Source organism: Solea solea, chromosome 2 (assembly GCF_958295425.1).
Source record: "Solea solea chromosome 2, fSolSol10.1, whole genome shotgun sequence".
Lineage (NCBI taxonomy): Eukaryota > Metazoa > Chordata > Actinopteri > Pleuronectiformes > Soleidae > Solea > Solea solea.
In genome coordinates, this window is record NC_081135.1 from 34566937 (window position 1) to 34593133 (window position 26197).

The 26197-nt window shown below is 41.5% G+C and overlaps 3 protein-coding genes across 6 annotated transcripts; 2 read left to right on the plus strand and 1 right to left on the minus strand.

Moving 5' to 3' along the window:
- The first annotated feature begins 3728 nt into the window (after window positions 1-3728).
- gpr45 (G protein-coupled receptor 45) lies at window positions 3729-8282 on the plus strand. Of its 3 annotated transcripts, none has more exons than XM_058622295.1 (3): window positions 3729-3872; window positions 5620-5740; window positions 7029-8282. In XM_058622295.1, exon 3 carries the CDS (start codon window positions 7140-7142, stop codon window positions 8280-8282), a length of 1143 nt encoding a protein of 380 aa, XP_058478278.1. In that variant the 5' UTR covers window positions 3729-3872; window positions 5620-5740; window positions 7029-7139. The 3 variants fall into 3 exon arrangements, with proteins under 3 accessions (XP_058478278.1, XP_058478279.1, XP_058478280.1); XM_058622296.1 differs by having other exon boundaries at window positions 5620-5719; XM_058622297.1 differs by lacking the exon at window positions 5620-5740.
- A 4791-nt stretch (window positions 8283-13073) lies between these two features.
- c2h2orf49 (chromosome 2 C2orf49 homolog) lies at window positions 13074-16188 on the plus strand. 2 transcript variants are annotated; one of them, XM_058623026.1, is made up of 4 exons: window positions 13074-13208; window positions 13371-13537; window positions 14228-14468; window positions 15382-16188. In XM_058623026.1, the coding sequence occupies exons 1-4, from the start codon at window positions 13098-13100 to the stop codon at window positions 15436-15438; spliced, it is 576 nt and encodes a 191-aa protein (XP_058479009.1). In that variant the 5' UTR covers window positions 13074-13097; the 3' UTR covers window positions 15439-16188. The 2 variants fall into 2 exon arrangements, with proteins under 2 accessions (XP_058479009.1, XP_058479010.1); XM_058623027.1 differs by having other exon boundaries at window positions 13096-13208; window positions 13371-13528.
- A 648-nt stretch (window positions 16189-16836) lies between these two features.
- fhl2a (four and a half LIM domains 2a) lies at window positions 16837-20531 on the minus strand. The gene is made up of 6 exons (XM_058623025.1): window positions 20428-20531; window positions 18439-18613; window positions 18174-18348; window positions 17431-17600; window positions 17162-17348; window positions 16837-17069 (listed from the first exon to the last, which is right to left on the minus strand). Exons 2-6 carry the CDS (start codon window positions 18592-18594, stop codon window positions 16918-16920), a joined length of 840 nt encoding a protein of 279 aa, XP_058479008.1. The 5' UTR covers window positions 18595-18613; window positions 20428-20531; the 3' UTR covers window positions 16837-16917.
- Window positions 20532-26197: the final 5666 nt, after the last annotated feature.

Below are 26197 nucleotides of genomic sequence, written 5' to 3' on the forward strand. Positions count from 1 at the left end.
GTACTGCAGCTTTAAACACTTTTAACTGAATTCCAGAGCTTGAGCGCCCCCTGTGGTCCATCTGTGCACGTCCATGCTTAATTTTAAATGCACACTTGGACCGATTTAAACACACAAGTGTCCATTAAAACTGCTTTGGACATTTTCCTCCTTCTGTGTTTCCATCTCCCAAAGAAGGAAATAATCCACTCACCTTTTTTTACTTTTAAAGTTGTTGGGTTTTTTTTTTACGACTGCTCAGCAACCTTCTGCATTTCTCTCGACATTGTCCTGCTGTTGTAAACACATCTGACCCGAGAGGAGTCCCTGCTGTGTTCATCCTAAATGTGAACGGCAAATATCTCCACCCAATTCTACAAAAGATATAATATACACTGTTTTATGTATAAAACAAAACGTATTTAGAGCCTCTTTCACACTTAAATGAATGGGTGTACCTCGGTTTACCTGGGTGACGGTGGTCGTTCTAACCTGTGGTGTTCTTTTCATACCTGCATCACCCGTGCACGACTGCCGGCCACAGATTGGTCAGAGTGTGTCGTCACTGGAAGAGTCATGAGCGCGACGTCCAACACAAGGATCAAACTGAACAATGCCGAACTGCAGATCAGTTAAAAACGACTTAAAAATCCATGAAAACATTTGTTAATCTCCAACATTTAGAAAAGGAAATGTCTAAAATCTCAATATTTAACAGAGGAGTCTGGTGTATTTAGCACCAGTGTGTGTGTGTGTGTGTGCTCCGGTCGTCCAGGACGTACTGAACGATTCTGTGAACAAATCTATTCAATGAACTGATTCTAATGATTCAGTTACACAAAAAACAACTGCTTTACAAGTCCCGAGTTTGTGTCTTTGTGTCACGTATAAAAATGATGTCACGACAGATTCATGCAGCCGTGCTATGATGACTCCGCCCATGTTGAGGAGGTACTTTATAGCAATGGTAAACGATTTTATCTCAAGTGGGCCGGAGTGATGAAATAATAGCATAATAACCTATACACAACAAGAAATCCAATTTTTTTCCCCACTATGTTTTACATTTAATGAAGTAAGTTCTTACAACTTACAGGTCACAGGTATCAGCAACTGAAAAATATAGTATTCATTTTAACAAATTCATCTTGCGGGCCAGACTGGACCCTCTGGCGGGCCGGTTGTGGCCCTCGTGCTGTATGTTTGACACCTCTGGTGTAGAATCGTGTTGTGCCATGCCGTGCCAAGACTATATAGTAGAAAAGCCCCCCCAACATCAAATTCATTTTAGGGCCCCATAAAGGCTTGTGCCGGCCCTGGCTTCCTGGATCCGGATTATTTGAATCAGCAGCAGCAGCCTGCGGAGCCGAGGCCTGTGTGGCATCCACGTGTTAGAGTACAGATAATCGTTTCTTACCGTTACCCATTTAAAAATGTTATTACCTCCTCCTCCCGTAACAACTGCTAATATAATTGCCCGTAATTGCCCTTAAAGCTCCTTCTGTAGAGGGTGCTTTACATAAAGCAATTACTGCTCGACGATCCCGTCTGCAGTGATGGCTGTTTGTGTCTCAAGGTTCACTCACACACACACACACACACACACACAGGCTCAGAAATGATTCAACAACAGCAAAAGTTTTCATCTATTGCAACTCTTGTCACCGTGGCTTTGCACGTTATCCGTTTCCAGGGTTTGCTGTTAATTATTTTCACGTCGGGGAGTTTGGTTAGCGGCGAAAGTCTAACACTGATTAACACGTCGCGGCTTCCTCGGTGTGAACACAAACTCAGGAGACGCTCGCACTCTGAGCTGCAGTCAGACACACAGAGCAAAGAAAAGGTGCATCTCATGTGTCACACCTGTTAAATCTGAACGTGTCTGAGGTCTTAACCCTCTAAATCTATCCATCTTCTTTTTTTTTTACACTTTTCTGGTGAGAACATACTCATTTATGAAGAAATTAAAGGAAACATCTGCAGAATAATGGACAGTGTGTGTGTGTGGGTGCCAGTGAACGTGACGAGCATGCATGTGCCAGACTGGTGGAGTGGAACTGGTTTGATGGGCATGTTCGACACACGGGCATGATGCCAATTTAGACAAGCGTGTCCACGTAGGGAACCTCAGCCCTGCATACTAAGTCTGTGAAGACGCAGCGTGTGTGTGCGTGTGTGTGTGTGTGAAGACTGAGAATGCAACAGATTTCACTGTCGTCTGTGAATTCGTTGAATTTCCTGTGAGGACAAAACAAAGCTGCGCTCACAGTGCGTGACTTTCTCAGTTATCTGTATTTATTTTTATGGACAGTTAGAGACGCTAACTGCAGCTTTAAATCAATGTGACTCAAACAAACACCTTTACTTATAAATACCATAACACGTGACTGTGGCTCACAAAGTACATGACTTAACAGTGTGATGCTGCCATCTGCTGGACCTGTTAGCTAATGCATACTGATCTGAAAAGTTGAAACTCTAATTGGGACAAATGTACACTGGAAATGACATCAGCGGCACATATTTGAGCTATACTTAGGCAGAAATAATATTCATTTACAACAATATTTGTTATTGTCATATAATGTACATCAGTTAAATCCAGTGACTCTGAATCCTACACAATTTTAATATTAAAATGTATATATATTTATACAGATAGTGTTGAGCTGAAATGATGTGGGTTTATTTTGAAATTGTATATTTGCTAATTTACTGCACATTTAGGTCACTTTTGTGACTTTAGTGTCCTCCATGTTTAAAAAAAAAAAAAGAAGTGTGACGCTGGTTTGGTGTAAATAATACAACTGTAATTAAGGCAATTTATCATGTTACATGGTGGTGAAAGGGGGGCCCCCCAAATAAAATTAATTTTAGCGCCCCATAAAGGCTTGGGCCGGCCCTGGATATGTACCTAACCTCAGTAAAGTCTATGCATTTATGGAGTTTCTACATAAATTAATCTTTTTTTTTAAAGTTAAATCCAACATGATTATATGTTTCCAGCATGTTACCCTGCCAACACACAACATTCAAGAACGTTCCCCTAAGGTTCTCCTAAGGTTAGTTACAACCAAACCAAACATTTAGAGAATGTTCTCTAAAGGTTTTATGAAGATTGTAGAAAAGTAACATTAGGGGAACCTTCTGGGAACCTTCGGAGAACGTTCTCTAAAGGTTGTAAGAAGTTTGTGGAAAAGTTACATTAGGGGAACGTTCTAGGAACCTTCGGAGAACGTTCTCTAAAGGTTGTGTGAAGTTTGTAGAAAACTAACGTTAGGGGAACGTTAGGAGAAAGTTCTCTAAAGGTTGTGGGAAGTTTGTAGAAAAGTAACGTTAGGGGAACGTTAGGAGAAAGTTCTCTAAAGGTTGTGGGAAGTTTGTAGAAAAGTAACGTTAGGGGAACGTTAGGAGAAAGTTCTCTAAAGGTTGTGGGAAATTTGTAGAAAAGTAACGTTAGGGGAACGTTAGGAGAAAGTTCTCTAAAGGTTGTGGGAAGTTTGTAGAAAAGTAACGTTCTGGGAACCAAATGTGCAACCAAAAACGAACGTTGGAGGAACGCTAGGAAAACTTTCCATATCAACTACAGGACAACCTAGAGGAGAACGTTCAGGAACCCAAAAGGAAACGTTCTGGGAACCAAAATGTGTCTGCACTGCTCCTTTAAATGAGCGACCACCTGCTCGTGTGACGTCAGCAGCAGCAGCATCGTCCTCCTCCTCCTCCTCCTCCTCCGCTGGCGGCCCGGTGGTGGTGACGATGATGATGATGATGATGATCAGTGTACGGCAGTGAAACGCTCTCAAAGTGGGATTATTTTTTTTAGGGAAAAGCGCATTCACTGACGATGAGTGACGGGATTAAAAACACCTGCACTGGGATTAAACGTCAAGGTAAGACTGGAGATTTTCTGTATTTCACACATGTTCACTGACAGAGAAATAAAGACAGATTATTTACGTGTGTTTTAACGGAAATTTGCATCGACCTGTTTTTATCCCCCTTTTGGGATGGTGCAGAGGGAGAGAGAGAGGGGGGGGGGGGGGGAGGGAGAGAGAGCATTGGAAACACAGGTGTGAGAGACTCATGTGTGTAAATGTGAGGAAACACAGTGTCACAGTGTAAACAGCCTCAATGGAAAGACTCTTTGATGTCACCACATGTAAAAAAAAAACAAAAAAAACAACCACAAGGTATGAACTGGTTATTATGTGTCTCACACACACACACACACACACACACACACACACACACACTCACACACACAGCAAAGGCCTGTTTAAATGTTACCTCACCATACTCTACACACGTCGTTCTTCTTCTATTGTCACACCAGCCTCACACATCAACACAAATCATTATTTTTTGTAATTAAAATGAGCAGTTCACAGCCTCCTGCAGTGCAAACCTGACTCATTTTCATTTGTTAATTATTCATTTAATTTAAAATATGAGCATACTAGAATAACAATATCTCATTTATCTCATTCATTTCTCCACCTATAGCTGATTTCTTCTTACATTTAACTTTATAAAAGCCCCGTGTGATTGATTAAAGCGTGATCAGAATTATTTTGATAATCCATTCATAGGTTTGAGGGTAACATTTTCTGGTATTTCCAGCTTCTTAATGTCAATATTTTGTAGTTTCTTTGCTCCATATAACACAATAAATCTTTAAAATTGATACATTTTAGTTTGTGTACAAAACACATCATCATTCCTGAGGTTTGGCAAACGCTGACCTGCATTTTTCATCAATTTATGATGGAACAAACGATTCCAGATTCATGGATGATGACAATAATAATTGTTAGTTGCATAACTCGAGTCAGCATCTACAACATGTTTGATTTGGTGTCAATAAGAATAAAAAGGCTTGTGGTTTAAAGAAAAGCAGCTTAAATTTGGAAGAGTAATAATATATGAAACATTTCCAAAAACAGACACTAAAATATGAAAACAAAGCTCATAAAATAAGAGAATTATATACAGTTTACACCATATACTTTGCACACACACACACACACACACACACATGAATATCTATATATGTGATGCAGTACAGAACATAAACTGTGTGTTTTGGTCGATTTAAATTCCTTCGTCAACGCTGTGAAAACATTTTGTGAAGACACTTTGCACAGCGGATGAGAGTATGTACACCGCCTGTTACCATGGAAGTGGTGACCTTGTTACCATGGCAACAACTGGCAAAGCCATAGTCAGCAAAGCTTACAGGGGGATTTTGGTGCAAGAATGTGGCTTCATATTCTGTTCACTCTCATTACCTGTGTTTGTCTCTTTTAATTATTGAAAGGTCAACGTTTCCTAGACTAAAAATACAGTTTATAACCTGTTTTTGACACAAATTAACATCATTTAATCAGTGTTTTTGTTATTACTTATGTTTGTCTCTTTTTTTTGTGAAAAGTCCAAAATTCCTGCACTAAAAATACATTTTACAACCTGCTGTCGACACAAAATAACAGAATTGAGTCAGCGTTTTTGTTATTATCTTTTTCTATTGTGAACAGTCCAAACTTCCTGGATTAAAAATACCTGGTGGTGACCCATATAGTACAAATGCACTTTATCTGAGACCATGTTCCCCTGTCTCACCACTAGGAGGAGGAGGAGGAGGAGGAGGAGGAAACCATAGCAACAGACGTGTCCAGTGTTTGTGTCCCAAAGATGTCCCCCTGTTTTATGGAGTGTGAAGTGAAGGAGGAGGCAGCAGGTGACGACGGCGGCACCATGGGTGCGTGTGTGTGTGTGTGTGTGTGTGTGTGTGTACTCTCCTCTCTGCTGTCTCTGAGTGTGTTTCTGTTCATGTGTGAAACACAATGAGCTCAGCTGTTAATCATTGACCCTCACACACTCACGTCTCTGTGTCTCTGTGTCTCTGTGTCTCTGTGTCTCTGTGTCTCTGTCCTCCATGTCCGTGAGTGAGACACGGACACGTCATTGTTTCATATTTATAGAGCAAGTGTCGACGAGTAATAGATCACAGAGCAGACACTTCTTTTTAATGTTTGACTCATAAACACAGAGTTGTCAAACGGGCGGCCCATGGGCCACATGTGGCTCCCTGAACAGCTACATGTGTCCCACCATTAATGAAAATATTGTCCCTTGACCTTTAAACCCAACACATGTGACCAAGGCAGATTGTGGTCGGAATATAATACTGATTATGCAATATTTTTTTACAATTGTTTGTTACATTCAACATTAAATGACATATATATATAAGCTTGTTGTCCACATTATTACTCAATTTTTTTATCTCTGACAGAACGAGACTCAAAGATGTGCAGCATCTGCCTAGAGGTTGGGTTGAAAGGGAAAATGGGGGACAGAGGAGAGGTGGGGGACAGAAAGGACAAGAGGGAGGCGAGGTAGAGACAGAAGAGAGAGAGACCAGGAGCAGAAATACAACAATTGTATCAAGTTATACGTTTAGACAGGACAGTTCTGGATGTGGATCCTGCAACCTGCAAGATGAGGACACAGAGAGACAATCTCTGACACTGTCAGTCATTTATACTCATATTGTCATTATTCTATTTCATGTATTTCATTGTTTTATCCTGTTTAAACTCGTTTAAGCACTTCCTCTGCTTTGAAACAGTTGATATTATTATGATTATGATTTATTGAGTATTATTATTATTATTTGAAATGATTAATAGTTTGGCCATATCTAAAACCTTTGGTGATTTGCTGTTTTTCTGCGTTTATTTGGTCTTCTGGTGAACAGAAATGATTATTATTTGTATGCTGCCTTACATCTGAAAACAGGCTCTGACAAGCAAAACTATCAGACCCGAGTTTTCCCTCTTCAAACTGCTGAAGGAACCAGGTTTTTTTTCGCAGTAGAATTTACTTCAGAATCACTCCATTAAGCTTTTTTGGGATAACACTCGTCAGCATTCTGTGAACTCATGATAATGATTTAAAAATAAGGTCACACACGACTGCACTACTGTTAAAGTACATTTTTATTGAAATGTTTTGGTTGAAATTCTTCCCCTTCTCTGTCTTAGATATCACCATGGCAGACCAGCTGCTGAAAAACAACTCCATGTGCACACGACAATAACAGAGAGCCATGTAGGCGACGTCTCCTGGGCTGAAATCCAGTCAAAATCGCTGCCATGGCGTTCTGTAACGAAAGCCTGCTGGAGAACTGTGACTTCATGGAGCCGGAGGAGAGTCTGCCGCCAGAAGCCGCGACCCCTCTGATATCGGTCACCCTGCGCGTGACACTGGCGGCCATTATGATCTTCATGATCACCATCGGTTTCCTCGGCAACGCCATCGTGTGTCTGATCGTCTACCAGAAACCCGCCATGCGCTCTGCCATCAATCTCCTCCTCGCCACGTTGGCCTTTTCAGACATTATGCTGTCCCTGCTCTGCATGCCCTTCACCGCCGTCACCGTCGCCACCGCCGACTGGAGCTTCGGCAGCGGCTTCTGCCGAGCCTCCATCATGCTGTACTGGCTCTTTGTCCTGGAGGGCGTGTCCATCCTCCTCATCATCAGCGTGGACCGCTTCCTCATCATCGTGCAGCGGCAGGACAAGCTGACGCCGCACAGAGCCAAGCTGCTCATCGCCGGGTCGTGGGTGTTGAGTCTGTGCGTGTCGCTGCCGTCTGTGGTCGGGTGGAGGGCCGGCGCGGCGGGCATCGGTGGCGCCTGGGCGCCGCAGTGCGTGCTGGGATACAGCGAGTCCGTGGCAGACCGTGGGTACACGGTGCTGTTGGCAGTGGCCGTTTTCTTCGTGCCGTTCACTGTCATGCTTTACTCTTACATGTGCATCCTGAACACGGTGCGCCACAACACCCTGCGCATCCACAACCACACCAACGAGCACTCGTGTCTGCCGGCCCTCAACCAAGTCAGCAAAATGAGACTCACCGGGCTGCAGCGGCCCCCTCAGGTCAAAGTGGACATGAGCTTCAAGACCCGGGCCTTCACGACCATCCTCATCCTCTTTGTGGGCTTCTCGGTGTGCTGGCTGCCTCACACCGTGGTCAGCCTGCTGGCCGTGTTCAGCCGGCGCTTCTACTACAGCTCCATCTTCTACCCGGTCAGCATCGGCGCCCTGTGGCTCAGCTACCTGAAGACGGTGTTCAACCCCGTCATCTACTGCTGGAGGATCAGGAAGTTCAGGGAGGCCTGTCAGGAGTTCATCCCCAAACGCTGGAGGCTGTGTCCCAGAGTGCCGGGCCGGAACCAGAGGAGAGTGAGGCCGAGCAACATTTACGTGTGCAGCGAGACGCAGTCAGCTGTGTGAGAAACAGGGAGGAACACGCAAACCAGCAGCTTTCACACCTACAGTACTTTCAACTGTTTTTAACTCAGAAGCAATGAGAGGCCACTGAAGTACCTTAAAAGAACACAGTATACAGGTTGTTTCCGTCTCAACTTTTAAAGCGATAGCTCAGGTTCTTTGAAGTGTGGTTGCATCAGGCACCGACAGAGACTGCTCTTACTGAAAACATGGCTTTTAACCACTTAATAAAAGAATAATTTAGTATAATACACGCCTGCTTAAGCCTACAATGTCATAAAAATGTGTTTGATGCCCTTTTCTGACCAGAAACTGAAGTTTGTATCATTTTATACCAAAGTTCATAGAGAAAATCAGTGATTTTACACCATGGCATACAGGAGTCGTCGAAGCACTGCCGCCTCCATTACTAAGTTCAAAAGTGGTATTTTGTCACTTAAATGTTTGAAACCCTTTGTTAAGATTTACTTAAGTGACACAAACCTGACAAATGAGGCAGCAGCAGACCGGCACCTCCTGTTTACCCGTGAGCTAAAAGCGATGATTTTCTCAATGGACTTTGGTGCGGGAGAGTGAGCCTCGTACAAACTTCAGTTTCCAGTTAGAAAATGCTAGTTAAAGAGTGCATATGCAAGATATGGATCATGTTATCCAAATTAATAATTTGGAAAAGTGTTGTCGTACAACACATTAATTAATACAAACACATTTATTACATATGGCACCTTTAATGCCAAGATAAAGACGCAAACCTACCACATGTCAAACAACCACACTTTAACAAGCCTGAACCATCCCTGTGATGCACTTAGAGACACACTTAAAATAAAGGGTAACTACTACTTAAAGTTATGCACTAAGCCTTTAAAGTGTTTACAGAACATCATTCAGAATTGTACATAGCTCCATGGCAACGCCGTCTGCCCAGGAAGCTTGTATATGGAACAGCCTGAGAGCTCCAGTAGCTGCTGAATGGACCTCTATGGTCCCATTGTTTTATGTAAAATATATGAGCCACTTGGCTCGTACTCGTTTGAAATGTGTTAATATTAAGGTAAAGAAATATCCATATATCCATATTGTAATTGTGTTGCTTCAGACTGTTCAGTCTTTGAGTCGTGGTGATGAGTTCTGTGATGAGTTTAAAACACAATGTTCTCAGAAGAAAATCTTTTAAAGCAACACATTATATATATATATATATATATATATATACATATATATAAAAAAATAATAATAATTGTACATAAACCAAAGCTTTTGTCACTTGAAAACTCTTGAGTGTGTCATTAAAGTTACAGTTACTGAGTGTTTACTGGACTGTACATAAATCTAGTTCTGACAGAATGACGTTGCATCGATGTGTTCGCTCTCGTCAGCAGGAAGCTGATTTTATATGGGGTCAAAAAAAAGAAACAGTTTGCATTTTGACTATATATACAGTAAAAAAATGTTAAATACTTTATTGTCGTATCTTTCATTGTGTTCAATCTTAATGTCTCGTTACACACTGAAATTTTTTCTTTTTTTTTATGTGATTAGGTGCGTCACCTAGTGAATACAGCACTACTTTATGAATAAACAATAAATAAAGATAACAAATTCAGCAGTTCATCGAGGAATTACCAGTAATATTCATGGTACAAACATATAGTGAGTATTTGAGTTCATCAGGAGTTCGCAAAAACAAATATTGCACACATGATAAATTTACCAACAAAGAAAGAAGACCCAAAGGCAATAAAAGCAAACCAAAAATAATAATAATGATATAATTATAATGGTAACAATAATTACAATTATGAAGCCAAGATCAACTTCTGTTTCATTATGTGTCTTAACAATACTAATATAAATATTAACAAAATAAGGTCCCTGTGCTTTTGACAAGACATTATTATTTTTCCATTTGATAGTAATAGGATAAATTTAAGTTAAGTGAGATAAATTAAACAATTTCCCCTTGGGGATGAATAAAGTATTTCTATTCTATATCATATTACTGATGTATATGTTGGATCATGTCTCTCCATTTGTCTATTTGTGTGCCAGTGTCTTGTTATCTGTTCCAGTGCAGTTATACACACTATTTTTAGCGATCACTCTCATTTTTCATGACTATATATTTACATTTATCACAGCATTCCCAGATTAATCAGATTAAGATAGTTATCTGGATAAAACGCTGCCGTGTAGCAGCGTTGTTCATGATTATCGTAACAGGAATACAGTCATTTTGGATAAGACGTAATCAGATAAAGACGTAGAGTGCCGAGTATTCTGATCTGAATCAGATTATGTAGACAGGCACAAGTCTTAATCAGATTTTAACAGGAGTAAAACATTAAAGGAATATTCTATCAGCTCGTCGTTATCTGAATAAAGTCTTAATTAATCAGACTAATTCAGTTACGATGGAAACATCTCAAGGACACGAGGAGTTTTCTTCTTTTATTATCGATAAATAATCTCAACATTGTACTCTTATTTCTTTTTACTGAGACTCACATGATGTGACAACACATGCAGGCAGCTTCAGCTGTGCGACCACACGCAGGCGCTGTAGAGCTCAAATCAGAGAGAGATGGTGCTGCTTAAAATAATTAAATCAGTGCCATTTAACTCTGAATTCAGACTGTGTGAGTGAATAGACATATTGTTTCTTTGAAGTAATTCACTTAGATTGAATTACAGAACACGGATTGTTGCAGGTTACATAACCCGAGGTGGAGAAAAAATCCCTTAAATGGGTTCAAAGCTCAGCTGACTCAGAGTAGATCAGTGAAGGCACCATATTGATTTCTTTTAATTTAATTAAATTAAATTAAATTTAATTAATCAAATGTTGCATTGAAAGCAGTGTAATTAAATATGTGTCATTGTTTTCACTCCTTCTCACCTCCAGACATGTTTTCATTCAAAAAAAGGGAATGTTGTCTCAGAATATGTCGATTTCTTTGTTTAAATCAAGTCTTTTTTTTTTTTTTTTTAAATCAGATCAGTTTTATTTATGCTTACAGCCTCGGTTCGGGTGAGAAGAACCCATCATTTACTCGGATCACTTACATAATCTGAGACAGTGGTTGATCCTCAGAAAAGCAGACATGGTTCTCTTGGTCTCTGCCTATTTTAGTCAGGCACGATCTCTTTTCCATGAAAGCCCTGAGAACAAAGAACAAAGAGGGGGAAAAAAGTATAAGTGAGGGCAACAGTGTCAACAGTCTGTGTGACATTTATCCTTTTTCACTTCATACATGGAATTGCTATGAACGGTTTAATATTATTGTTTTGTTGTCGACATAACCCCTTTATGTTGTTTGTCTGCTCTGATTCTTTGCAGCCTCTTGACCAGGTCGTCATTGGAAATGAGAGTTGACTCATCTGGTTAAACAGAAGGTCAAATAAACGGCACAATACAAATAACAGATTTTATGACAACCGTCATCATTTTAATTTTAATATCTTATGTTTGAGTTCACTCCATTTTAACAGTGGATAGTAAATGAAAACTGGTTATGTGAAACCACTGCGCACATGAGTGTATACCAAAGTAATCCCTGGATCTCGTACTGTAGAAACTGGATTAAAGTGAGATTAGAGATTGTTTGGGAGCTAAATAAACCTGCTTTCACAACTTCTTTGAGACCGTCCGCTCATACTGTTGGTCATTGAGGGCAGAGCCTTCAGGCATAGGTGTTTGTATAGGGTGCCATCTATTGGAGGAGGCTGGAAAACCACAATATATACATATATATGGGGGGGTCAACAAATCCCAATCTCGCCCAGGGCACCAAAATGCATCAGACCGGCCGTGATCGAGACGAGAGGAAGGAAAAGCTGGGGTTGTTATTCTTTGAAGTTGTCTGATCTGGTAACACAATTACATCAGTGTTAGAGTAATGTGATATAACAGATCTAAGTTAAGGACAGAAACACCAAAAGTTTTCTATCTTAAAAAAAGTCACGTTTTTTTCATGTTTCTGACTTTTTTTCCTCAGCATTCTAACTTAAAATCTCAGTATTGTGACTTAAATCTTAAACTTCTGACTTTTTTCTTAGCATTCTAACTTAAAATCTCAGTATTGTGACTTAAATCTTAAACTTCTGATCTTTTTCTCAGCATTCTGACTTAAATCTTAAACTTCTGACTTTTTTTCTCAGCATTCTAACTTAAAATCTCAGTATTGTGACTTAAATCTTAAACTTCTGACTTTTTTCTCAGCATTCTAACTTAAAATCTCAGTATTGTGACTTAAATCTTAAACTTCTGATCTTTTTCTCAGCATTCTGACTTAAATCTTAAACTTCTGACTTTTTTTCTCAGCATTCTAATTTAAAATCTCAGTATTGTGACTTAAATCTTAAACTTCTGATCTTTTTCTCAGCATTCTGACTTAAATCTTAAACTTCTGACTTTTTTTCTCAGCATTCTAACTTAAAATCTCAGTATTGTGACTTAAATCTTAAACTTCTGACTTTTTTCTCAGCATTCTAACTTAAAATCTCAGTATTGTGACTTAAATCTTAAACTTCTGATCTTTTTCTCAGCATTCTGACTTAAATCTTAAACTTCTGACTTTTTTTCTCAGCATTCTAACTTAAAATCTCAGTATTCTGACTTAAATCTTAAACTTCTGACTTTTTCCTCAGCATTCTGACTTTAATATCAGACGTCACGCTGTTTTATTTATTCATTTAGACACGTGGCCCTCGTCCCTTTCCGTAGAAAACAAAGATTTCAGTTGCTGTTTATTTTTTTGTAGCTGTCACGGGTTGTGACCTGGCGCGGTGCATGCTGGGAGCACTGAAATATCCAATATGGCGGGTCCCGTGCTGAAGGATGGTGAAGGTGTTTCTTCGCCGAATGTTGATCTTTTACTTCACCCTGAGCTTTTGTCTCAAGACTTTATGCAGCTCATTTTAAACCAGGTGAGTCAGTGCTCGCAGATTACGGTCGTTGAATGTGGGTAAATGGTCCGTGTACGTAGGTTTAAGCTGGCTGTTGAGTCTCACTATGATACTCCGGTGTTTTAGTGTTTCTAACTGTTTACCGTGTGACAACACTGACCGTTATTTCTGTGTCTGCGTCAGAAAACTGTCACTACCGGAGAGTGCCGGAGTCGGGACCGGCTCACGGAGCTCTACCTCCAGCATGTCATCCCGCTGCCGCAGAGGAGTCTGCCCGACAGCCGCTGGGGCAGGAGGGTGGCGAAGAGCCGGGGGTCAGTGACAGATCACAGGTCACACAGGTCACACAGGTAACCTCTCTCATTTACATGACTGTGTTAAAGCTTAGGCTATAACTGTCATATTTAGATTATCATCAAACCTAGAAAGTGTATACTTTCAGATTTATGTGTAGTAAGGCTGCAACTAATCGATTAATCTGTCAATGTTTTTCTGGATTAATCGAGAACTTGTTTAGTCCTGATAAAAATGTTGAAAAATGTTGACCGTTGTTTCCCAAATCTGGAAATGTCGGGTCAGTGGCAGATAACAGGTCACACGGGTCACACAGGTAACCTCCAGCATCAACATTACTGTGTTAAAGCTGTGATTTGGTGATTAGTCTATTGTCCAGTTTATACTATTTAATGTTGATGTCTTGTTTTGTCCACAAACCAAAACTATTCAACTATTGACTTGTAATGATTTATTTGTTTATGATTTACAAGTGGCAAAATACACTGATGTGTTACTGATCGTTGACCTGCACAGAACAAGTCCTGAGCTGTTTTCACACACAAACACAGGAGAATGTCCACTAAATTAGATCCAACCCTTTTCCAGAGGGATCTGGGTCAAGCAGGCAGAAGGCAGGACACGTGTACACTGTTCGTTCTTATTTATCTTTAGGAAGATGTCTGAAAGCAGACGTAGACAGCCAGATAGCTGACAGTGATTTCCTTTTACAATTAATAATCTCATGATTGTTTATTCATCTCTAGTTCCAATAATGACCATACTCGGAAGAGGCCTCTAATCGTGTTTGATGGCGCTTCTCATTCCGGCCCGATAAAAGTTAAGAAACCAGAGGGAACCACTTTGTCAGTGGTGATCTCCGACAGGTTAAAACCTCCTCCAGCTGCAAACGCGTCCAACCCCGTCCGCAAGCTATCGGGAAACTCGTCCTCCTCGGCCAGTCACAGGACTGACGCGACAAACCTCAAACGAGAGGCTGACAGCACGGTAAGACAAATTCTTTAGTACATGGAAATGTACTGCTTTATTCAAGTAAAGTCAACATGTGGCTGATATTAACTGTTTTGTTACTGGAATTGTAAATAAAAAATAATAATACCACACTGTCATTATAGAGTTTTATATAATTTCATATGTTTACATTTCAGACTTTATATTGTCATATGTTCCCACAGGCCTTGAAAATGTATGAATTTGAAAAAAAACATGAAAATAAAGGCCCTTGAAAGGTTTTGAAAATCACCCTAAACAGACACAGGTCATTGAAAGTGCTTGGATTTTGAAAGAAGTGAAGTGGATTTTTAGGTAAATGTCTCTCTTGTTTGTTACGACGCCACCTACTGTTTCATGCCCTGCATTGCTTGATGTACGTAGTCTAGGCCTACGCAGAACAAACGTGGACACTGTCCACTGTCTTTCTCTCCACCGTTGACGTGAGATTCCACGCAGAACAAGTAGCGAGTAACGTTAATCAAGAGAGAGTAATTGACGACGACGTGCTGTCTGGGAAATGAAAATTCCAAGATCTCTGGCTCACCAATGAAAATTAAAAAAAAAAGACTGACATTTGACCAAGATCCCAAGGACAACCACTTGTCCAGATGCAGAGGACGCCTTGGGCGAAGCGGCTCACACAAGTTGCCCTCCCATCTTAAACTGTGTCGGCGCATTAAGTCCTTGAATTTCAGGGGAATTGGTCCAGGAAAGTCCTTGAAAAATCATTGAATTTGATGTGGACCAAGGTGTGTGAACCCAGTTTATAGTTGCAATTTTGTATTCTAATCTTGTCCACCTTTTAGGTCACAGTGTAACCCTAACCAAGTCTGTCTGTCTGCATTCAATGTTGCAGTAATCATTAGTCTAATATTATTTGAAATCCCTGTTGTTTGATTTTTTTCAGGGTGCAGTGAAGTCTCCAGATTCGAAGAAAAAGATCCAGCATGTGACGTGGCCCTGACATCTGACCCCTGCCCTGTTTTAGAGCGTGTGGCTCCAGAGGACAAACTGCCGTCTCTAAACACTCAGATGAGATTTTTCATTTTCTTTCTTTCTTTTTTTTTTTTTACTGCCTTTGTTCTTCCCATCTCAGTGTTTTCCAGCAAAGAAAGAGGTGAACAGAGTTTACCTGTGCCGCCTCCTAAGAACTCACATGGTGGAGCAGTGTAACATTCCACAACCTCAAGTGCCCTTAACCTCAATCATCTTCTACAAGTCATGGCTGTCTGTATGACGTTTATATGATAACAGGGCCTTGAATACTCGTGTGCAATGATTTTAAGGGTGGATTTCTTGGATTGGTTTCGCTAAGGACTCGGCAGCAGCTCACGTGGCAGCGTTACAAACACATCTGCTCTGTTTTATGTAAATAATAACACTGACTAACACCAAGTTTATGTTAGAAAGTATGTGTTTGCTTGAGATTTTTTTTATTTATATGATCAATTCACTTTATTGCAACAACACACAAGCTGTTCAGGGTTTTCGGGGGGAAAAAAAAAGCAGGTACGTTTGTTATTATTATCTTATAATGATTCAGAAAAAACAGAACAAAATAGAAAATCATCTTTGTGAAATAGATTTATTTGGAATTGAGGATGAAAACTGTTGACAAACAAGGTTCATCACAAAAACACTGTCACGATGTTTTGGAATCTCGTGTCGTATTTGTACTAACAGTGTTTTCTTTTAAATAAACCATTGAGTACAATGAATCGCTTTTTTTCTATTAATTTAATTGAAGCGCAAAAGTAATTTGTGATTATGCACTTCCCTTAAATTAACCACGGCGTGACCATTGTGATAATAAATAAATCTAAATTCCTTTAATCATGCTCAGATCCAGCAATCCGTAATGGTTTTTTTTTTTGTTTAATTTAAATGTATGATATAAATTTCTGCTACAAAGTTGCAAACAGATACATATTTGACCTCGTGGTTTTTTCTTCTTTTCTTTCTGTCTTTCTGTAATCATAGACGATCAATCCCGACATTTCTTTCTTTCTTTACGCACAGCTACGATTAGCATTTCTACGAGTAAAGATGCAGCTCTGATATTTCTCTGGTTATAGTAGAACTCACTCACACACCTCATACTTACTACAGCATCAAGCTAATTCATGCACAAAGCAGTAATTCTGGCAAATTTCACAAAAACGAAAAGCGACATTCGGGGTGCAGTGTTGCTGTTTCACGGGCAGCTACTCTGTTAGTTATGGCCTCTTTTTTTTTTTTCCTCAAAAGTGGGAAAGTTTAACGTCAATAAACCTAAATTCAAATAACACCGTTTGTAGTTTTGAGTTCAGTGTCGTAAAACAATTCACATTCGTTACGTAGTAACGCTACAACGCTATAACTCTGTGCTTGGATAGTATTTATTGCATGTTCGTCCCGTGTCCGATCGGGGTGTTCGTATTCGTCTTCTCTCTCCGGGTTTGAATCAGATGTCCTTGCCGCACTCCGGGCACAGGATGTCATCGCGCTCGGTGAGGAAGCCGCGTCCGACCAGAGACACGGAGCACTTCTTACAGTTGAAGCAGTCGTTGTGCCACTGGCGCTCCTCAAAGGAAATGTACTTGCTGCCTCCCAGACCTGAAAGAGCAAACGGAGTATTAGTCGGCACACGATGCGAGGATGTGAGAGGTCACTTTTTTTTTTAGCGGGAGTTAGTCTTTGGCGATTACCGCTGATGGGTGTGGTGCAGGAGGCACACTTCTTGGCGTACAGGTTGCAGAAGCAGTTGAGACAGTAAGCGAAGTCGTCTCTCGAGGTGAACCTCTGGCCGGCCAGCTGCTGCTTGCAGCTAGTGCACAGGAAGCAGTCCTTGTGCCAAGGCTGGTCGCGGTAAGTCACTCCACCGGTGGTGATCGGCTGCCGCGAGAGACGTTTGTTAATGAAGTGAACATGGAGGAGAGTTTAACATTTTAGGATGCGTGAAGTCGGGCATTTGTACCTTCTTGCAGTGCACACACTGCATGGCAAACTGCTTCTCGTAGCAGGGCACGCAGTAGTTGTGGGTGTCCTTCGGGATGAAGCTCTTGGTGCCAATGGGCTGCTGGCATCTCTGGCAGGTGAAGCAAGTCTCATGCCAGCTGTTGCCCTTGTGCTCCATTTTCCTGGAGCCTTGAGAGGAAGCAAATGTTTAGAAAATGAATAGAGGGAAATCAGACTCGGAGTAAAGGAGCTTAATTAAGTTCTAGTGTTGTTTTGTGTGATCTCCTAAAAACAATTAAACATTAAGAACAACCTGTTCTACCTGGTAGAGCAATTCAAGCTATAATATACAGCTCTTTTAGTGTGTCTATTTTGGGCCATCTGCAGAATTGACACAGAGGTTGTTGTTTTTTTTGTAGCTTTAGAATCTGTCTTTTACATGTTTCTAGCAGCCCGAAGAGTTAAAGCAATACTTTGCAAATGAAGAAAATATGTGGAGGCCAACGTAGTACCCTGATGTAGATGGAAAAGGGTGTGGTGTGCAAAAGAGTACTATTTTTTACCACTTTAACTGTTAGATGTCACTAAACTGGACCTTTTAAAAGGTTAACTTGTTCTGTTCTGCATAAACCTGATGCAGAACAGAGCCAAGAATCCCCTTAACTTGTAGGACTGGTTATGTTCAGGAGAATCCAGCGACAGAATGGTTGGACGCCTCCTGTCTTGGCCCAATGCCTTCTGTGTTTCCCCATCTTTCCTTACCTGGCATGATGGTTTTCTTGCAATCATGGCACTTGGAGGAATACTCGTTGGAGTAGCACTCGGTGCAGAGGAGCTGCTCGTCCTTGGTGGAGAAGGGCTTGTCCACCAGCGAGCGCTTGCACTGGAAGCACTTAAAACAGTCCTCGTGCCAGTGGCGGTCCTTGTAGGACAGATCCTGCAAAGAGCATCGACATGATGAGTTTAAAGACAGTCGCTGGCAGAGAGACAGTGTGCGGAATGTTGGGAAAATGGTGACGTCTCCCACCCTGGTGTTGCAGCCGATGGGCTTCTTGCAGTCCTCGCAGGTGTTGGAGTAAAGGCTCTCGTAACATTTCACACAGTAGGGGTTCTCCTCTCTCAGGACATACTTCTTCCCAAACAGGGACTCCTTGCAGTAATGGCAGTCGTAGCGCTCGGTCATTTTGTCCCAAGGTCAGGTCCTGGATGAACAATAAAGAGACAATGGACATATTTCTGTCAAAATATGGGCGTTTAAGGACAATTTCACGTCTACATTTGTTGTTTTTACGATTTTCCAGGCCACAGCATCTGTGTCCACTATTACCATTAACATTACAGAATTTCTTCCAACGTTGCATTTCCGCCACTTTCATCCCCCGCTCCCCATCTCTCAACAGGGCCTTCGTTTTGTGTCAGTGTCAGAAGTTGGAGGGTGACCGATGAGGAGGCTATAAATATCTCCTATCAGTCCTGCTTGGAGACGGGTCAACTTTTGACCCAGTGCATACCAACACCCCAAATGCCACTGTAGCCTGAGCCCATCCATCGCCTCACCTCCAGTTGTCAGCGCCAGATCACAGTATCCCTTGTCATCGTGCGAGCAGGCGAGTGAGTGAGTGAGCGTGCCTCTGTGCGTAAGCAGGTTTGACGGGCACTTGTAATAATGACTACACACAATCTGCAGCTGTCTGCGGTCTGGCTGTTAAGCCCCCTGGTTATCCCAGCTGTGCCTAAATACTCTCGACTCTTTTTGGACCAAGTATAGCGGAGGCTACATAGTTGACTGTGTGCGTCTTTGTGAGTGATTGTAAATGAGAAACACGGGGAATATAAAAGTGCGGTTGTCCAGTATCTGTGTACGTATGGGCCTCACATACGATCAGCAACGCTTTGACCTTATAAGGAGGCTGGGGGTAAATCAGTCCCGTTACACCCAGTTTATTTATCTTATTTATCAACACTTCTTTTAGTGGATCTATTTGTGATCGCAGCAGCAGATCCGTGCGTGATATGTGACGTTCAAAAAGGTTATTATCTTCCCTCTGGTCGAAGTTAAAGACATTTAATCCCGTCCTGTCCCCCTCTCTGCTCAGAGCCTTTCGCGACCCCTCCCACATTCCCCCCTACATTGTCTGTTGCCCCCCCACAATGACTCACTTTGCTTATACAAGGATTTATCCGAGCCCTAAAAATAAAAAACGATAATCTGAACTGCTGCAAATAAAAGCTCCAGCCATTCAGACGTGCCACGCAGCTGTTTTCCCAGCTTCTTTGATGCCTCGAGCAAAGTGCACTACCTATCCCTAAAATATTACACAGCTTATTCTGTATAACACACTTACAGCACAAAAATGCGTGTTTTATTACAAGTAACTCATTTTAAGGCAACCTAGCAAGGTAATCTCCTCATCTCGCAAAGTTTTACACAACAATGTCAAGAAATGCAAACTATTTAACGACAAGATCTTTTACTGAAGCAAAAATGCTAACAAAAAATAAGTTTATACAACATGTAGTCCCTCAGCTACTGGATTAACACGAAGAAAGAGAAGAAAGAAACCAGTTTGCCAAAGTTACCACTGTGTAATGCATCACCTCGTAATGAGCTGACACCTTCATAATCACAGGTTTTCTAAAGGGAAGTGTGAGGTTGATGAGGAGAGATGAAAGAAGGATGGAATGCACTCTGGGGTCAACAAGGGCTGGGCTGTTTCTCCTGATGTTTGACAGAACGGAAAATGAAATGGTTTGGACGACAGAGGAAGACAAAACTGTCTGTGAGACAAAGACGTGATGGTAGAGGAGTGAAGGACACTGTGCAGGTGGGAAAGAGGTAGGACGTGAGCAGGTGGGTGGGGACGCAGACAGGAGGATGCAGCGAGCAGCTGTGCACCAGGGGATGGAGGACATGGTGAACGAGGACCAGTGAGGAGGAGGGGGAGGATGAATGGAGATGACAGATGGAAAAGGGAATGGATGGAGAGTGGAACAGCTGAGCAGAGTTTGGTCTTACCTTCCTGTGTGAGGAGTGTGTGGCCTGTGCGGAGTCTGTGGCAGACTGAGGGAGGGAGCTCTGGCCGAGCTGAAGTTACTCCTGATTGCATTACTCCACCCATCGTGGGCTAATTGAAAACGGGGGAGGTGCCGTGGAGGGAGTGGTACCAAGGGAGCAGGAAATCTTTTTTGAGACCATCTATAAATACAGCAGTGCTTCACAGAGATAACCCCGAGGCCCCCTTTCACTTGGTCACTCAGTCACCAGTGAGGCCGCGTGGCCTTTTAAGGCCACTTACTTGTTCTTCATTCACACGTATACTCACCCAGTGAATTGTTTTCTGACTTTTTTTTAATACCTTAAACTACACTAAGTAACATTTCCGCACTAAAATATCCAAAACGACAAGACTAGTATTCTACAGCCAAAAGGTTTCCCGACACTCTTGAAATCCAGTTTTTCCAATCGATTGCAAAGCAGCAGCCCATTTTATTATGGTCAACTTTTAATGATGTCATCAAATTTTCCAATCTCTGCTGTCACTTTCAGGGCAAAGCCCCCATGAAACGTCAAAGTGCCATGTTTTTTTTACATGTGGCCAAAGCTCTCCCTGCAAAGTGCAAACACACAGAGGAACCGAAACAAGATGACAAGACAACAATTCCCATAATCCCTTGCTCATCTCCACTATCATCAAAGTATTTTTTTTTTTTTTTTGAGACCACATAAATTTTAAGTTTTTATTTCCCTCAGGCATCAGAGATGCCACATTATCCCGTCTGTTACATAATGCCTCGCTATTCTTGTGGCCTTTCATGCCAATGGAAAGGATGCCAAGGGTCAAATGTTAAAAGACCATAGCTCCTGTGAGATTTGTGCATACTCGTGTGTCTCATCTGTCTCTACCTACCTATATTACTTCCCCCTGGGGAAGAAGCTTCCAATCCCCAAACATCCAGAGTGTTGGATATGCTATCTGGGCCTGGTAATGACAGACGTCCACATGGATTCTGAGAAAATTGTGGCACTATTTTCCGCCCCTCCACACTCTCTTGTTCACACAGCTATATACTGCAGTGCAACTCTTTATCGTCCCCTCACTGCTCTCAGCTCTTTCTTTCCTCACCCACCTTTCCCCATCCCTTCACCTCTGCCTCTCTTTGAAGCTGGTTTTACTAACCTGGAAACAATCCAGTGAGAAAATGCGTCACCAGCGGTCTATTAAGATTCGCTCTCACACACACACACACACACACACACACACACACTGTCTCGCTTTCTCTCTCTCTCACCACCCACTTTATTAGGTACACTGGACACCCAGGTCTTCTGCTGCACCCCGTGTGCGTGTTGCACGTTCGAAGATGGCCATCCACATACCCATGTGGAGCAAGGGGTTATTTGAGATACCGTTGCCCTTCTTTCATTTGATACGGCCATTCTCCTCTAACTTCTGGCATTAACAAGGCATTTCTGCCCAGAGAACTGACGCTCACTGGATATTCTCTCCATTTTGGATCATTCTCTGTAAACCCTACAGATAGTTTTGCATAAAAATCCCAGTAGATTTGCAGTTTCCAGTTTACCAGCCTGTGTATGCCATGGTCAAAGTCACTTAAATCAGATTAAATCCAGATTAGCAGGTTTATTGTACATGCAAAACTCGGTGCACATGTGTAGGAGGTCAGGATGAAGCAAAAATTACATTATGACCGTGATCCAAACCCAAAGAAAGGAAGGGAAAGCCACCGTTTTGAAATGAACGTTCACTTTTTGGTGATTTCTGCGATTTTGCACCAACGGTATAATAGAACAAACAAACTTGTCCTAGTTATTTTTATAACCTTTGTTTAACCAGGAATAAAAACTCACTGAGATTAAAAATCTTTTTTGCAAGAGCATCCTGGCCAAGACAGGCAGCAGAACATACAGCAACATAAAGACACAGACACAACCACTCAAGCACACAGCATACACAAAAAGTATAAATAAAATAAAATATACAGCAAATTATTAAATAAAATCAGAAGTAGGAATAAGTCCTGTGATCAAAGAAATGCCTAAATGCTGCTGCCAGGTGATTGGCTGATGGCCGGATGGAGAGTGTGTATGGATGGATAATTGTACATACAGTCACGTAGTTTTCTGCCTACACTGTACTTTGTCTTGTTCAACCCTAGATAATAGCACAGCAATGGCTCTACGAATACCTCCCTAACCAGATTTAAAACTGGTAGCTGGGAAAAACAGGAAGCTGTGTCAGCTGGACTTGTGGACCCAAGATTCAATTAGTCTGACTGAACTGGACATGTGGCGTCTTTTCATTCATGTGTCCAGTGTAAAAAAAAGGAATTTCCCACATGAGACGTGGGCATGTGCAGTAAATGAATCCTTTGTGTACACCATGGTAAAAACAACATTAATACTGTATTACTAGCATGTCACACGTCCATGCTCAGGGTTGCTTTTGGATCACTTTAAAAATCAAACTTTGAATTTTAAGTTTTACACCACCTAATGCAAATAGAATGTACTTAGCATATTTTACATTTGTGTGTTAGTCAATGAGCTAAGACGCTAACTGTAACCTTAGCTAATGAGCAAAGCCATTAGCTACGGTATTAGCTGATTTAATGAGCCAGTATCAACCACATACGCTACTGTGGTGAAAATGGGTTAGAACAACATTTAAGCTAATGGAAAAACAAAAGCTCAAAAGCTCAAACTCAAGCTAAGAATCCCATCCAAGATTGTTGTCTGTATTGTTATTAGTTGGCAAACAGAGAAAGAAACTTTAAGCCAAGAATTTGAGGCAAAGCAGCAGCTTTCAGCTTGCTCACACGGCATCCATTTTATACTCTATACTTTTAAGAATGCCACAAAGGGAGCACTTTGCTACGTAATCCTGTTTTAAGATGAACCTTTCCTTAATTAAAGGTCCAGTGTCAAAGAATTAGTGATATTATAGGGTGTCATAAGTGCAAAGTCTACCACAAGAATCAAAGTGAACAATGTCAAACTGTAGATTAGACTAAATAGACTAGATAAAGACTTAAAAATCCTAAAAACGTACGTTAGCAAGGACATTTCTAAAATCTCAATATTTAATAGAAGAGTCTGGTGTATTTATTAGCAACAGCACTGCCGAAAACTGGCAATCGTGAGCCGAATCACAACCCGCTCCGTTAGTTAAGGCGGTACTGGAAAACGACGTGCCTGATACCAAACTCACTAGAGGAGAGCCAAGTAGTGCGAGAACTGTATATTGTAAAAGTGGCATTAATGGTGAGACTGCAGTTTGTCACAAATGGAGAACTTCTCCGCAAACTTCTCCCTTCCCCAAGCACATCAGCAAACTAAGCATGTTGGTCTTCTTTGCAACCAAATCATGGAATTCATAACAACTGAATTTGGGTAACATACTTTTTGTAATTTTATTACATAAGTCAGGCATTTGTTATTATTCAGTCCTTATAAGTGTGGGAAATAAACTTTCCACTCCCCTTAATTTCAGACAAGTGGTCTAATGTGGTACTTGGAGGGAAATCAGAAATAGCGTTCTACTGTATATACCAGGGAATGTGATCTGAGTGGAGTAATAAATAGAGTTATCTCTTGCTCCATCTTAATCTAATTTCACTATACCAGTGTGTGAAGTATATGTGAGGAAGAGGAGGATGTACAGTCTGCCACTGTATTTAACATTGGCAATAATGGTGTTACTTGTTACTCTCAGATGGTAGTTGGTATAAAATTTTACTGAATTTTACTACTGGAATCCTTAAGGGACAAATCTCTTGAGACATTGTCAAAGACAGTCCCAGCCTTTGCCTTTGCTTCCCCCCACCTTCAGTTGGCACACAGTCTTCCCTCCCCTCCCCTCCCTTCACTCCACCCCCTGGACCGGGGCCTACCACTCAGCTGCTAAGGCCGGCGGATAAAGGTGCAGCTGTCCGGGCACTGGACGGCTATCGTGATGCTAAAGCCCGGCGCTTACTTCTGTTGCAAATACAGCCATGTGGAAAGGTCAAGCCGGGCAGGCCCCATCATCACTAGTCAACCGTTAATCATTTATACCGCAGCAACCAATTGGACTGGAATTTCTCTGAGTCACCCAAAACCCCTATGATCCTGTGGAAGAACTTCAATGCACTGCCAGGGAACCAGCCCAAAATGGATCCTAGCAATTTATTACAAAATATGTGCAACGTCACGATGGAGATCTCAAATTAGACGATTAGTACTGATGATAAGAGTGAACATGCAGCTTAGCAAGTGTACAGTGTTAGTCCCTGTGAGATGATCACATGTCTCAAGTTGGACAATTAATACTCAAATTATCTTAATTAGGGGACATTTCTGGAGATGATTCGCTTCCGTGCTGGGAGTTGGGTACCGTGTTTTTCACATTAGTTTAGTCTCGCAGCTTAGGTCTGTAACGTGGGCATCGTTCCTGATGCATAGGCATAGCTGGGATAGTAATGTTTCCTCTGAAGGGCCATATACTTTATGCAGTTGCTTTTAGCCAATGTCCTCTCTCTGAACTGCCACCAGATTGGATAAAGTTTTCCATCACCCAGGTTCTATATCAAGACTACTTGTGGCTAAATAGTACTAAATACTGTATGTTGCTGTATATTGATTATTGAGTTTTACAGGCAGATTTATGTTTGCTTGGTTTGGTGATTTTTTGTTATTTCTGGCACATGGGCATAGTTAGTGGGATTGATCCCACGATATGTTGTTCTTAAGGACAGGGTAGTCCTTGGACAGGTCGCCAGTCCATTGCAGGGCCAACACACAGAGGCGAGCAACCATTCACTCTCACATTTACACCTACAGGCAATTTCGAGTGTCCAATTAACCTCTTCATGTTCTTTGGACTGTGGGAGGACACTGGAGAACCTGGAGAAAACAAATATACACTCGGGGAGAACATGGGAAGTCCATGCTGAAAGCTCCTAATTCTGACCGGGTCTTTTTGCCTAAGACAGTTTTGCATTCATTCAAATTAAATGAAATTTCTACAACTTTACTTGTTGAAACATTCATAGCTAGAGTGGAGAGAGGTTGGTCAACTTTTGAAAAGTGTTTTTTACAACTTTTTTACTTCTTCAGATCTGATTTTCTACCAGAAGGCAGACACATTTCTCTGCTTTCATACAATGTGACTGCCAAAGTACAGTGACTTACAGAATTTGTGTTAGTTTCCTTGAGCTTTAGCAGCAGTACCCCTCTCTCTTTGACGTGAGGGACAATTACAACAAAGTTTGAAAACAAAAATGTTGGCGAGAAAATTGTGAGCATCACCGTCTACGCTTTGGTAGTCATGATTGACAACTCTTTGCCCCGATGACCTAGATTGTTCGCGCCGTGACACAAACGATGGTCGGTTAGGGTCATCCTTGTTGTATTGCCAGTGCCCCGAACAATACACGGCAGTAATCTGTGCTGCTGTGATTGATAATCTGACATGGTGACCATTGAGGAAGACAAAAATATGAGGTAGTCTGATCTCGGGTTGTGATGAATTAAATAAAACATGTGTACTGCACTGTATGTCTAGTGGATTGATAGTCACAACAAAAGTCAGTTGAGTTGTGGTAGTGAACAATGGTAGACACCAAGCAATGGCAGTCACAGAGTGACACAATATGTTGTCACAGCTTGTCACACACTGGTGCTATTAAAGGGACACAGCGTCTGTTTTGTAATACGAGGTGACATCATATGTGGTTGTGCGGTATCTTGTCCTCCCCTGCTGTAGTCTCGTAAGTCCTTTTTGCGA